The sequence below is a fragment of the Octopus bimaculoides genome, chromosome 7 (assembly GCF_046866305.1).
Source record: "Octopus bimaculoides isolate indiv1 chromosome 7, ASM4686630v1, whole genome shotgun sequence".
Lineage (NCBI taxonomy): Eukaryota > Metazoa > Mollusca > Cephalopoda > Octopoda > Octopodidae > Octopus > Octopus bimaculoides.
The window spans coordinates 38,430,333-38,444,498 of record NC_142934.1 but is presented as its reverse complement, the minus strand read 5'-3'; the positions used below and the strand labels follow the sequence as shown (position 1 = coordinate 38,444,498).

At 31.6% G+C, this 14,166-nt stretch overlaps 1 protein-coding gene across 1 annotated transcript in view; it reads right to left on the bottom strand.

The window, feature by feature from the left end:
• The window catches only part of LOC106876157 (uncharacterized), a 301,548-nt gene that overhangs the window by 53,128 nt on the left and 234,254 nt on the right, over window positions 1–14,166 (bottom strand). Inside the window, exons 157-174 of the mRNA XM_089355802.1 lie at window positions 12,660–12,833; window positions 11,804–11,977; window positions 11,345–11,521; window positions 10,298–10,471; window positions 9,795–9,968; window positions 9,285–9,458; window positions 8,817–8,990; window positions 8,277–8,450; window positions 7,943–8,116; window positions 7,380–7,553; window positions 6,056–6,229; window positions 5,485–5,658; window positions 5,036–5,209; window positions 4,342–4,518; window positions 3,729–3,902; window positions 3,174–3,347; window positions 2,445–2,618; window positions 1,920–2,096 (exon numbers count right to left, since the gene is read on the bottom strand). Of these exons, the coding sequence (XP_089211928.1) occupies window positions 1,920–2,096; window positions 2,445–2,618; window positions 3,174–3,347; window positions 3,729–3,902; window positions 4,342–4,518; window positions 5,036–5,209; window positions 5,485–5,658; window positions 6,056–6,229; window positions 7,380–7,553; window positions 7,943–8,116; window positions 8,277–8,450; window positions 8,817–8,990; window positions 9,285–9,458; window positions 9,795–9,968; window positions 10,298–10,471; window positions 11,345–11,521; window positions 11,804–11,977; window positions 12,660–12,833 (3,141 nt within the window). The remainder of the gene's footprint in view (window positions 1–1,919; window positions 2,097–2,444; window positions 2,619–3,173; window positions 3,348–3,728; window positions 3,903–4,341; window positions 4,519–5,035; window positions 5,210–5,484; window positions 5,659–6,055; window positions 6,230–7,379; window positions 7,554–7,942; window positions 8,117–8,276; window positions 8,451–8,816; window positions 8,991–9,284; window positions 9,459–9,794; window positions 9,969–10,297; window positions 10,472–11,344; window positions 11,522–11,803; window positions 11,978–12,659; window positions 12,834–14,166) is intronic.

The following is a 14,166-nucleotide window of genomic DNA, read 5'->3' as shown; positions in this document are numbered from 1 at the left end:
CACCCCGGCATCTCGGAGTTTTATCATGGCTACCGAATAAGTGTCACATATGTTTACAGTTATATATATATACATATATATGTATATATATATATGAATGTATGTATGTATTCAGATTAATATCCATATCTTGGTTGTCAGACCACAACGTTTCAGCCGTTGTCCTGTTATCGTACCCTTCTCCTTCTTCAACTGTCTGTCTTATTAGGTAACTTTCTCGCACTTTCGTAATGAGCACCTTATGACTGATTGTTCTTCAGTCGTCCTCACTAAGGATAATCTCCTATCTGCTATTTTCTAGCTTGCTATTTGCTTGTTCTGTTAGAACTACAGTCTAGAATATTGCGTCACCTAATACGATTGGCATTTGAATTTGGTTGGGGAAATGTGACTATAACACAGATTTAGACAATAGATCAAGTAAATCTGGATCATTCTTCAGGTCGGAAATTCATATTACAAGCGTATACACACACGTACATGTACGTACGCTCGCACGCACGCACACGCACACACACACACGCACACGCACACACGCACACACACACACGCACACACACACGCACACACACACACACACACATACACACACACACACACACTTTTTCTCTCTCTCTCGCTCATATACACACACACTTATACACATACATGTAATGGAAAGTTTAGTTAGTGAACTAGTGACTCATGACATGTCACTGAGAATTAGTATTAATCGTTATATCTCAATACACGGAAACAAAATGAAATGGATATATATATATATATATATATAGATATAGATCTCTTTCATTCTTTTGTTGTCTTACCATTTATCTCAATATATATATATATATATATATATATATATATATATATATATATATATATATATATATGCGAGTAAAATACAAAAAAGGTGGTTTTTTTGTATGATTGTGTATAGAGGAATATATTTTGTTTAAAAGACAGTCTGTTAAAGTCTGTCATACCGGCCATGACGAAGGGAACTAGCCCTGAAACTCGAGTCGCCTTTATATATTTATATTTATATATTTATATATTTGATCCTTTATATTGAACACTCAATATTTCATCTGCATTCAATACTTTCTTTCATGGTGCCATCCATTTTTATTTTATTTTATTTTATATTATATATTGTATATTATATTATATATTGTATATTCCATATTCTATACCCAACATTGGTTCTGCAGGAATATAAATAAAACATAAAAAACAGACAGTGTTGGAACTCTTTTAAACAAAATAATATATATATATATATATATATATATATATATATATATATATATATATATATATATATATATATATATACATATATATATATATATGTAGAAGGTTACAAAGGAACACACGAGTTGATATATATGGATAAAAGTCAAGGTAGAAAATGCTAAAATAATTTTATAAAAAACATTTCAGTACCGGAAGAAGAGGAAGCCACTTCTAGCCGCTTTAGAATTGCAGTCACAAAACAAACGTGAACTGCTATTCCCACTGGAATTTTACTGGCATACCTATTTGATTTGAGTACTCAGAGTGCAAACGTATTGGTCTGAGTCATCCTGACGAAAACTCTTTGTATCTTTTATACATACATACATACATACATACATGCATACATACATACATACATACATACATACATACATACATACATATATATATATACATGCACATATACATATAGATAGATGGATAGTATGTGTATACTCGTACATATGCATGTGTGTGTCTATGTGCGAATATGTGTGCCTCTGTGTGTGTGTGTGTGTGTGTGTGTGTGTGTGTGTGTGTGTGTATACATACATGCATGCATGCATTCGACAATGTATAGATACATGCATGCAGTCGACAATTCTTTTTTCTTTTACTAATCTACGTATATCTTAAAATTGAGTGGAGGTTCTAACCTCTTTCCTCCGATTCCTTTAATGCACCTAGAATGTTTCTAGCTTCAGTTATAGTGTTGTCAAGTTCAGGCATTCCAGCAGCGATGCATTCATTTATGGCACTTTCTAATTTTTCATTGTCTCCCGCGTTCATAGCAGTTATTAAATTTTCTTCTAGTTGAAGAGGAGATTTTGTTCCTAACGGAAAAATATATAGTGACAACAATGTTTAGAAAACAAATGGATCATATACATTATATACACACGTGGCTGAAAATACTACCAACTACAATTAGATCGAGTTCTGTATATGACTAGCACTAATGTTTTCAATCCTGGAAGGATAAAAGCATCATCGATCTCGGCAGGTTAGCATGCAGGACATAAATGAAGTTTTCTTTTATACATTTAATCCAGCGACTATCGATTCTGTAATTTATTTACTGTAAATTACATCACATTTTTCTTCTTGAGCTATTGTGGGCATAAATTGTTGGAAAATACATGCAAAAAGTAGAAAATAATTCTTTTTTTGTAACTTCTAACCTCCACGACCACCTCCAAGACTTTCAAGAACATCCCTTGCTTTACGAACATCCGAACCAAGTTCTGGATATCCGGCTTCTTCACACCTTTTGATAGCATCATTCAACGCCTGTGGATCTTTGCATCGGATAGCTTTGGCCAAATTATCTCGTAAATAAAATGGACATTCTCTCTCTATACAAACATGAAAAGTATTTAGAAAAAAGAAAACATCCTTTAAATATTTTCTGGTTAAAGTTTTAATCAAATAATCATCAACGTTGTCATCATCATGATCGATTCCTACATTAACATCATCACCATCATCATCAACCTTATTTTATATCATTTTCTAAATTACTTTATTACTTTTGTAATTATTTGACGTTTTCAATCTCATTACTAATAAAACTTTGAATCGATTTTACATCATTGCTAGAAAATCAGAGCTATATTACCGTGTAAGAGTAACAACGTTAGGTCGAAAAAATTTATCGTATCCATTGGAATAATCGTTGGAGCTCACTCTTTAGGCGTTTATGCAGAGAAAATATACAAATTGTAACTAAATAAGTTGTAAGGAAAAATCAATATGAATGACATGTAAATTGTGTGATAAAAAAAGAAAAATTAGTTAAATATGAATAAAATTAACTACTAAACTTGCAACTATTCTAAGTTCTAATAGATTTTCTACGGAAATCTACTAAAACCAGTCAGCATGCGAAGGATAAACACATTGAGTCTAACCTCCATCACCACCAGCTAGGATATCTGACATTCGTCTAGCTTCTTGTATATCAACTTCCAAATCAGGCATTCCTGCTGCAATACTCGTGCGAATAGCTTTGTCCAAAGCTTCTTTGTCTTTAGTCTCCATTGCAGACTTTAGTTTGTCTCGTAGATAATCAGGTGACATTGTTCCTGATAACCAAAATTTAACAGCATTTATTCAAGTAATATAGCAAGATATTTAATGTACGTCACTATATTTGATAATTCCAGTATACATTAGCTAGTCATTAAGAATTCTAATATTTTACAATTCAAGAAGAAAAAAAACTTTTAAAAAATCACTGGTTGGAATCTATTGATATGTATTGACAAATGTTTCAGAAGTGGGGAAAATCTCAAAGAACTCCAATATGAATAGCTAAATTGAATAATAAAGTTAATAATAAAGAAGTGAATAATTGCTTATAGGAAATTCAATAACCAAGAATTGCTCAATTGGAATACAACGAAATAGAAAGTACTTAGAAGTAGAAACTGATAAGATAAAATTAAAACAAGTTGAGATCTAACCTCCACGTCCTCCACCTAAACTTTCCAACGTAATTCTGGCTTTGCGTAAATCAGAACCTAATTCAGGGTAACTTGTTTCCTCACATTCATCAATTAGTTTTTCAAGGCGACTGGCATCTTTTTGTTTCATTGCAAGTGCCAGTTGCTTTCGCAATGAATCTGGAGATTGTATGTCTGAACATCGAAAGAAGAAACGGTCAGATTAAACACACACATGCGCGCACATATATGTATACGTGTATACGTATGGAGGCGTGTGGCCAAATAGTTATATATATATATTTAGAAATAGATAAAGAGAGAGAGAAAGAGGGGGAAGAAATAGATAAAAGTTTGATAAAAAAGTTAAAATTATATAATAGTTTGATAAAACTATAAAACTATTATAGATAACGTGAAATCATAACATATCGATATATAAATTGACAAAACATAAAATCATCTGCTATCAGTTGTTCAATTATTTATACCAAGGAAACATGTTAAGAAAGGTTATAAAAGACTAAAATAACTATGATTAAAGTGAAGCTACATTTTAAAACAAAAGTATCAGTCTTAAAACTAAAGTCGTTGAGCAAACGAAAGTAAATTCTCGATTTAGTTTCAATCTGACCTCTGTGTCGTTGCATTTCTAAATCCTGAGAGATTTTCCGAGCCTTTTCTATATCAGCATCCAGTTCTGGCAGACCTGCAGCTATACACTCCATTATTACATTGTCCAATTCGTCTTGATCCATTGTAGCAACTGCCTCCCACAATTTTTCTCGTAAAGACTCAGGTGTCAGTGTTCCTAGTAATCAAAATTTGGCTGGTATTAATGGATTCTTACAATCACTTCACTGAGCATGCTCCAGTTGCACAGAAATTTGCGTTTGAAATATTGTAAACATGACATAATTATAATACGATGTTCTATTCCACACTAACAATACATAAGTATATACACATCAACACACATACATACACACACACATATATTATATATGAAATGAGAAAGATAGAAATATATACAATTATATTCATATGCATTCATCGAAACAGAGGCCGTCATTAACGTGCAATTGTTGTTTACATTTCTGAGCAAAAAAGGAAGAACATTTGTAACTTGTCGCGTTATTGTAATTTAAATATTGATATTTAAAGTCTGTTTTTAATAATCTATGTTTCGATTATATTTTATGAAATCATAAAATGTTACTGATGTGAAATAAACGAATATTTTAAACTTGTAAAAATAAAGAGAATTTATAAATTTATCGATATCTAGCCACTTTGTCTGCACGCAACGAGTGCAAGAAGATGCAAACCTCTACGATGTCCAGTGAGATGTTCTAAAACTTCTCTGCCTTTGCGCAGATCAAAGGATAATTCCGGATATTTAGCTGCTTCACATTCATTAATAGCCTCTTGTAAACATGATGCATTTTTCTGTCTGATACCTCTTGATAATAGATTGCGCAAATAGGCTGGAGACTTTTTATCTAATCGGAAAAAAGATTTATCTCTTTATATGAATAATTTGAAACAAGTACCTATTTTAGTATATTTTATGTAAAAGTTTAGAATGTGGCACAATATTGCCAGGTAACACCAATATGTTAACACGATATAATAAGATTAAATTTAAGTTCAAATTGTGGTAGGGTCTTAAAAAGGCATTTTGTTTTATGTCAAGAAAATAACAATTGTTATTTATGTTATAAACATATGACAGTAAGATACGATTATAAAACAGAACACTAATCCAAATGCTGACCTCCACTGCCACCTGAAAGAATATCAGACATGTTTCTAGCCTGTTGTAAGTCTGTTTCTAATTCTGGAATGCCTGCGACCACAGTCTCTCTGATGGCGGAATCTAGCAAACGTCTATCTTTAGATTTCATCGCCTTTTGCAATTTTTCACGCAGAGATTTCACAGAAACACTTCCTATTAAATGAAATGGTTTAAATATCACCACTAAATATGAAGACTATTAATAGTAACTAATACATAATAAATACTAAATACTAGTTATCAGGGTAAACACGCATCTATTTAAATAAACAAAAGTTTTCTTCCTTACGAAAATTATTATAACGTCAGTTTCGAAATATTAACTGGAGGGAAGAACATGCTCAAGAAACGAATCTATAGTTATAAAGAGATGCAAAGTACAAGATAATTTGGATGTTCATTGATTATTTTCTTTTAGAAAATTTCTATCCATCAATATTTACAATTGATTTTATTTTACATTATGAGTCAAAATTATAATTCTCATTTATAAATAGAAATTAACTGGCTTTCAAAAGTATACGCATACTGTTATTATAAGGTAACTAACCTTCATAATCACCACCTAGATTTCTCAAAACGTCTCTTGCTCGACTGAGATCCAAACCGAGTTCAGGTAGTCTTATATTTTCAAAAGTTTTTATCAGACTCTCTAAAGCTGATTTATCTTTTTCTTTTATTGCCTTTTTGATCTCATCGCGTAGAATTTCAGGTTGTTTAGAAACTAATTAAGATATTATAACAGTATACAAACTATATTAGATTTAATAACATCACAAATCAAAAATATTTTGGTAGCTTAAGATTTTCCTAGAATTGTTTGATGTGCTAAAAATTAAAATATAAGAAATATTCCTTCTTGAAGTTGAGTATTAAGAAAATTAAAGTAATTGCATATTTAACACTATTGGTAGACCCCTCCAACTCCCCTAAATATATATGCGTGTGTTTGTACGTATGCATGTATAATATATATATATATATATGTGTGTGTGTGTGTGTGTGTGTGTGTGTGTGTGTGTGTGTGTGTGTGCGTGTATGTGTAAGCAAACATACAAACACGAACGCTCACATACAGCACCTCGCAGTTTCCCACCAAACCACGGGTATGAAGTATTTAGATTTCCAATCTGTAATCAACACACATGCTTCTGTTCATTGTTTTTGAAGCTGGAGGGGAAATAAATATAATAATCTTCAAGTTGTGTTTATTGCAAGATTTCTCGTATCATTGATAAGCAAGGAAGTGCTTATCGATAGATATATAATGGACTCTCACTAGAAGATGACGTATGAATGTTCAGCTTTTACTGAACGACCTGCAGAGATGATTTGTTTATGATGATCAAACGTTTGTGCAGTACATTAGCTCACTCCATCAAATTGACATTCTCTGTACAGGTGCACAAATGTGCTACACATCAGATGTCGAAATGATCGCAGAGTAACGTGAAAGGAAGTATTTTGCTCAATAACATAATGCATCGCCCGGTCCGGGAATTGAACTCATGAGTGCAACACCAAAACCAGTAGGTTACGCGCTTTCACAGATAGATATACAGATATAGATAAATAGAGAGATAAATAGATAGATAAATAGATAGATAAATAAATAAATAGATAGATAGTAGATTGACAGACAGACAGACAGACAGACAGATGGATAGATAGATAGATAGATAGATAGATAGATAGATAGATAGATAGATAGATAGATAGATAGATAGATAGATATAGACATAAACATATAAGTCAATCAGTTTGAATTAAATACTATGGTAGATATAGTAAAAACAAAATTTTCTTTAAATTCTTATATTTATAAAAAGATGTGTAGGTTGGGGTCGGAGAATGGAGGAAAATATATCGCGAACCTGATTTATTTCCTCCGAGATTTTCGAAGATATTCTTGGCTTCATGCAAATCAAAAGTTAATTCGGGATATGCTGCCGCTTCACATATTCGGATTACCTTTTCTAATCTATCGATATCTTTCGACTCAGTAGCTTTCTGGAGATCATCTCTTATTGATACAGAAGATAATTTATCTAACAAAAATGAAATTTAGGCTTTACAATTTCATGCTAAGGTTAGCAATAACTATGAATCTTAACGTAACCGTTATGTACTTATAATCTTTTGAACATTTAGCTATTGTTACTGTTTTTTGACTTGTCATTTATAGATGATTTCTATCTAGGTAATCGTTGTTAATGTAAAATCATATAAAGAGATTTACTCTTCTTATCATTGAACAATTACTAGAAGTTTTCTAAACTAAGAGTATCTTCATAAATTTGTTAAATATCTAAATATATTAATTAGAGATTATTTTAGCGAAATGTCTAAGTGTTAAATTGTTTTCAAAAATAGCAGTAATTAAAAAATATGCATTTAAAATACAGTAAACTATAAACAATACCAGAGACAATAGTACCTCCAGCCCCACCTCCAAGAATATCTGCTACGTTTCTAGCTGTTTGAATGTCATCTTGAAGTTCAAGCATACCAGCAGCTACGCTTTCTTCAATAGATTTTTCCAACGCTCGTTTGTCTTTGAATTTAATTGCTTCTTTGAGCCTTTCACGTAATGTATCAGAGGAAATATTTCCTATCAGAGAAAATTTGAAGAGCGACACTGACATTGGGGGAAGAGCTATCATAATAATTCACGATGTTTAAAATATTGTCAAATGAGAAACTTAGTACATAAACAAAAATTAAAATAACATTTAAATTGTCAAATATCATTAATACGTGAATTGCCTAACCTCCACGTTCTCCTCCCAAACTTTCCAAAGTATCTCTGGCTTTAATTAGATCAAATCCAAGCTCTGGATATGCTGCATTTTCACATTCTTTTATTAAATTTTCTAAAGCGTCTTTGTCTTCAGCTTCAATGGCTTCCAATAAATCTTTTCGCAATATATTGAGCGTTTTTGAAACTGCGAAACAAATTTTTATAATCAATCTAGACTTATTAGTATAAATATGTTACTTCGCATAAAATGAGATGAGAATAAAATAGTTTGAAGAAACCCTGCTAGAACGAAAAGAACATTAACCAAACACATATTACTGATTTAGTGTAATATAGAAATTCGAAGTTTCTAATTGTTTTAACTTCATAATCATTGTTTTAACTTCATAATCAGTTGAAATGGAATTCCAACAAGTTAACGCAATTATATATAAAGGGTTTTGGAAAAAATTTAAGGAAAACAGTCAGAAATTATTTACAGTGAGCTCTTTAAATTAAGAGTGAAAGAAATTAACCCAAATACATATTTTTTAAAGTTCGTTTTCCGAACCTTTTTTCCGATGGTCAAAATCTTCTAAAACATCTCGTGCTCTGTGTATATCAGAATCCAGTTCAGGCATACCTGCAGCAACACATTCAATAATTACACTTTCAAGTTCAGCATTGTCCCCCATTCTTAAAGCTGTCCTTAGCTTTCCTCGCAGAATGTCAGGAGACAGAGTCCCTAGCAACCGTAAGTTGAAAAAGGACTCAAGTATATTATATATTGCAAAGAAGACATGATTATATTGTATAACAAAATTTAGTTGAGAAGATGTAGATATCAAACAAATTAGCATTTTAATTTCAAATGTAAATGGTTTTCGTGAGTTATAATACTAAATATCATAGAGAAATAAAGTATTTGTAAAAATTAACAGTATGAATATTTCAAATATGATATTAATTACGAGTGAAATACTTTCGATAAGTTCAGGAATAAATAGATCACAAAAATATTAATAGGTATTGTGCTAACCTCCTCGGCCACCACCAAGATTCTCGAGAACATCTCTTGCTCTACGAAGGTTTGGTCCCAATTCTGGATAGAGGGCATTTTCGCATTCACTTATAGTTTTATCTAAATTTTTAAGATCTTTTTGACGAATTGCTTTGGCTAATTGATCTCGTAAAGCAACAGGAGATACTTTTTCTAGTAAATTGAATTGTTGATCAGAATAGCAAAAGAAAGAAATAATCAATCAAACTAATATCATAAGCCAAATTTTTATGGTCATATAAACTCTATATTTGTTTATGCTTCATGTATAACATCTTACATATTACAGTTGTAAAGACTTTCAATTATTAATACAAAAATTATTCATTAATTCTCACAAACTAAAACCAAACTGATATTGTATTGCTGAGTTTGCTTAACATTATCCATTATTATACAATGAGTATTTCTAGTTAACTTTTGTTCGAAATTTTATTTTTATTTATTAGGAATTAATGAGCAACACGTTGTGTATAAAGTGTAGCTAACCTCCAGTACCGCCATGAAAAATATCCGATGCACATCTGGCTTTATGTATATCATCATCAAGTTCTGGCATTCCAGCAGATATACATTCCAGTATTGCTCTATCTAAGGCACGTTTATCTTTATTTTTTATAGCGTCATCAAGTTTCTGACGAAGAGCAGCAGGAATCATATCACCTGATAATAAATATTCATATGAATAAAACTTTGTATTCTGTACATAATTTTACAGTATCTGAAAATTAACTGTGAGCTTAATAAAGTCGCTATTTTGCACCAACTTCAAAAGAATATTATTTAGTTACTTCACAGCATATATATATATATATATATATATATATATATATATATATATATATATATATATATATATATATATATATATATATATATATCAGCTAATAGCTTGAAATGATTCTATAAGTTAACTCAGTTTATTCTATCTTAATATGTATTTATGTTTTTAAAATCATACAGTTCGATATAATTTACATAAAAGCTCTAACCTCCACGACCTCCACCTAAGCTTTCTAGCACTTCTCTTGCCATCTGTAAGTCAGAAGAAAGCTCTGGATAGCCTGACCTTTCACAATTACGAATCAGTTTCTCTAAAGATTCTCGGTCTTTATGCTTAATGGCAGATTTTAAGTCTTCTCTGAGAAATTCGGGAAATTTAAATCCTGACAATCAAAAAATACAATATAGTACCTAAACGGAAAATAAACTTTCAAAAAACGTATAACACAGATTAAAGAAATATAAAAGACAATAGTTTTGTGTAGTAATATCCAATTTCAACATATAACTAAAGCTTTGATATGTGTTATTTATATTCAAAACTTTAAGCTGATTTTTAATCGTTTTAACTTCGGTATGCCATTCATGTTCAAAATAGATCACAGCATAGTTAAGAGAAGAGTCAATACAAAAATTTATTAATACATATACACATACGTACATACATGCATACAAACATGCATACACACATACATACGTATATACATACAGACATATATATATATATATATATATATATATATATATATATATATATATATATATATATATATATATGCAGATGCATGCACAACGGACATATACAGGTTTAGGACAAACACACGAAAATCTCGCCCTTTGAATAGCTTTGTAATTATGATTAACAATATTGATAATAATTATGCTCTCAAATTTTGGCACAAGGCCAAAAAGCTCGGGAAGGGAGTTAGTCGATTACTTTGATCTCAGTGTTTAACTCGTACTTATTTCATGGACCCCAAAATGATGAAAGGCAAAGTCAAACTTGGCGGAATTTGAATTCAGAACGTAAAAACTGATGAAATACCGCTGAGCATTTTGCCCGGCGTGCTAAGGATTCTGCCTGCTCTCCGCCTTGTTAATAATAATAATAATAATAATAATAATAATAATAATAATAATAATGAGAGAAGAATTATATATATATATATATATATATATATATATATATATATATATATATATATATATATATATATATATATATATATATATATATGAAGTAAATAGATGCTGACCTCGCTTAAGATCTTCTTCTAAAGTTTGCAAGGCATCTCTTGCTCTATAGACTTGAGTATCCAATTCCGGCATGCCTGCAGCAACACATTCATTAATAACACTTTCAAGTTTATCCTTGTCCCCTTGTCTCATTGCTGTCTTTAGCTTTTCCCGCAAAGTGTCGACACTTTTCAGTCCTAAAATTTAAATGAAGCCAAGAATCATAAACGTCTACGAATTCTTTTTATCTCTCTGTAAAGAAGTGGAATGGGAGATAGCTGTATCTGTTCACCAAATATAATCATGAATGTATGGGAATTTGTTTTCAAACGTAAACAAAAATTGTTACTATAGTACTTTGTATACGTATGTAATTTACTTTGTTTCAAATTTGAGGTAAATTAAAATTTCTAAGATATGGATGCATAGGAATGAGATGAAGTAAAGTAAACATTTAAAATTGCTATAATGCAGCTAACCTCCACGATTTCCGGTAAGACTTTCAAGAGTATCTCTTGCTTTTCTGAGATCAGCCCCAAGTTCAGGATACACAGCAATTTCACATTCTTCTATTGCTCTCTCTAAGCTTTGGACATTTTTCTGGACGATTGCTTGTGACAATTTATCACGCAGATAATCGGGAGATTGCATTTCTAATGGTATATCAGAATAAATGTAAATAACATTTGTCTACATAGACTACGATTTTAAACAAAAACACGTGTGTTAATAATTTATCTGCTGAAGATAGAATTAAGAAAATTCCCTTGTTTGTTATTTTAAGAGTTTAAATGATTTTTTAAATTAATTGCTGAATAACCATAACAATTAGTAAAAGAGAAACTCATTGTATAACGTATATGAGATTTTACTGCTTTTATTTAGTATACAGAATGTTTCTATGAGGTATTTTTTCTCTATCATAGTGTTGATATTTCTAAGTGCCACTACAGTCCTTAGTGCTGTGGATGTCGAATACCAAAACATATCCTATGGTTTCGTCCAACTGGCTTTAATGATCTTACTGGAATTATCATTCTTCATTGTTGTTTTATATTTGAAACATCCGTAGATGAAAAATGTCCGCTCACTATTTGAATTATCTCAACTGATCGAAAATGTTTGGCTCAGTATATTGTGTATGTGAGACACTATCGACTTTATATAAGCAATGATTCGCAGCATGGTAAGAAAAAAGAAATATATGACCTCATAATGTTTTTAATATTCAATATACTATTCATATAAAATAATTATTCTATCTACGAAGCCTAATATTTAATACCTGTAACAAAATTACAAGGTTTAACGTCGAATACAAAACTCATTCCTAACCTCCTGTACCACCTGCAAGGATGTTAGAGATACTTCTTGCTTGTTGGATATCTTCTTGGAGTTCAGGCAATCCAACAGCAACACACTTGCTAAGAACTTTATCAAGTTTGCGTTTATCTTTTTCTATCATAGCATCTCGCAATTTTTCACGTATATTTTCCGCTGTCATTGTGCCTAGCAACCATATATGAAAATTGTCATAGCAATTAAGGATGAAGATACGATAGCATATGCGCATAATATATATGTAATTTGTCAAGAAGTAAACGGACATATTATGCACAGTTTAATTCATTTATCATTAAAATAAGTATGCTTGTAACATCGATTATTTCTATAAATAATCTTTCCTCCAGAAAATGGAGGAAATATTAATTATAGAAATAATAAATTATAATGCTCACGAAATAATGTTCACGAAAAACATAACCAGCCTTGTCGTGTTCGTTCACACTGATTGTGTATCTGTACTAACACACACGCACACGCACAGACACATACATACACACACACAATAAATCAATAAATAGACCTTTCAGTTGAAAATACGCATGACTGAACCAAAGGGCGCCCATCAGGTAGAGTAGCTTATTTTATATACTCTTAAGTTAAAAGTAATAGTGTTTAATGTATACTTTACGGTGAACGTTTGAATTTGCATTCATATTTGTGAAACAAATTTTTTCTCACATTTAATCTTAAAGAAAAGCATCGAACGACGGTTCTTTATAGGAGCTAAGCATTCTACGGAGTAATTTAAAAGATGTCCCCTTGAACAAGCCACAATATGTCACATCACTCCAGTAGATTGGAGTACCACTCCAGAAGTCATGTAGTCCCTTCGCTCTTCAACTGTCACATCCTAGATATACCCCTGGACCAAGGATAGACGAACCCAAAGAGTGTCAATGTTTGCTTATAACTATAGAGGTACAGAAAACAATTAGCGAAATTGGGGTATATGCTATCAAAATATTCTCCATTCCGCAGTACTCACACACACACACACACACACACGCGCGCGCGCGCGCGCGCGATAATTCATCCATTAAATATGCCGATGACTTATATGCATAAAAACAAACAAATAAAAGAGAGGAAGAACGGAAAAATGAAAGAAGGAAATCAGTAGAGGAACATGCCTGAAGTTATGAAATTCATCAACTGGTGAGCATACGACCCTTCAACTGGAGAGGCATCGAGACAGGGGAATAGAAAATCTCAAATGTCTCCATGAAGCTACGACTATAGAAGTATTCAATTGTTTCAAATGTCTGATAACCCAACCGCCACCGTCAAGGATTCCCTGTCTGTAGCTCAAAGAAGTTCTAGCGAGTAATCAATGAAGACCAGGATTGTTTATACAGAAATTAAACAGGTGACGCAGCCAAATGTTAATGGGAGAAACGAGACTACTCTCACTACATTACACCTTCTTCCCTGAGAAAAAAGCTGTATTTTATTGCTGTAGATAAGTGGGAGACCCCAGGTGCCACAAGAGGATTAT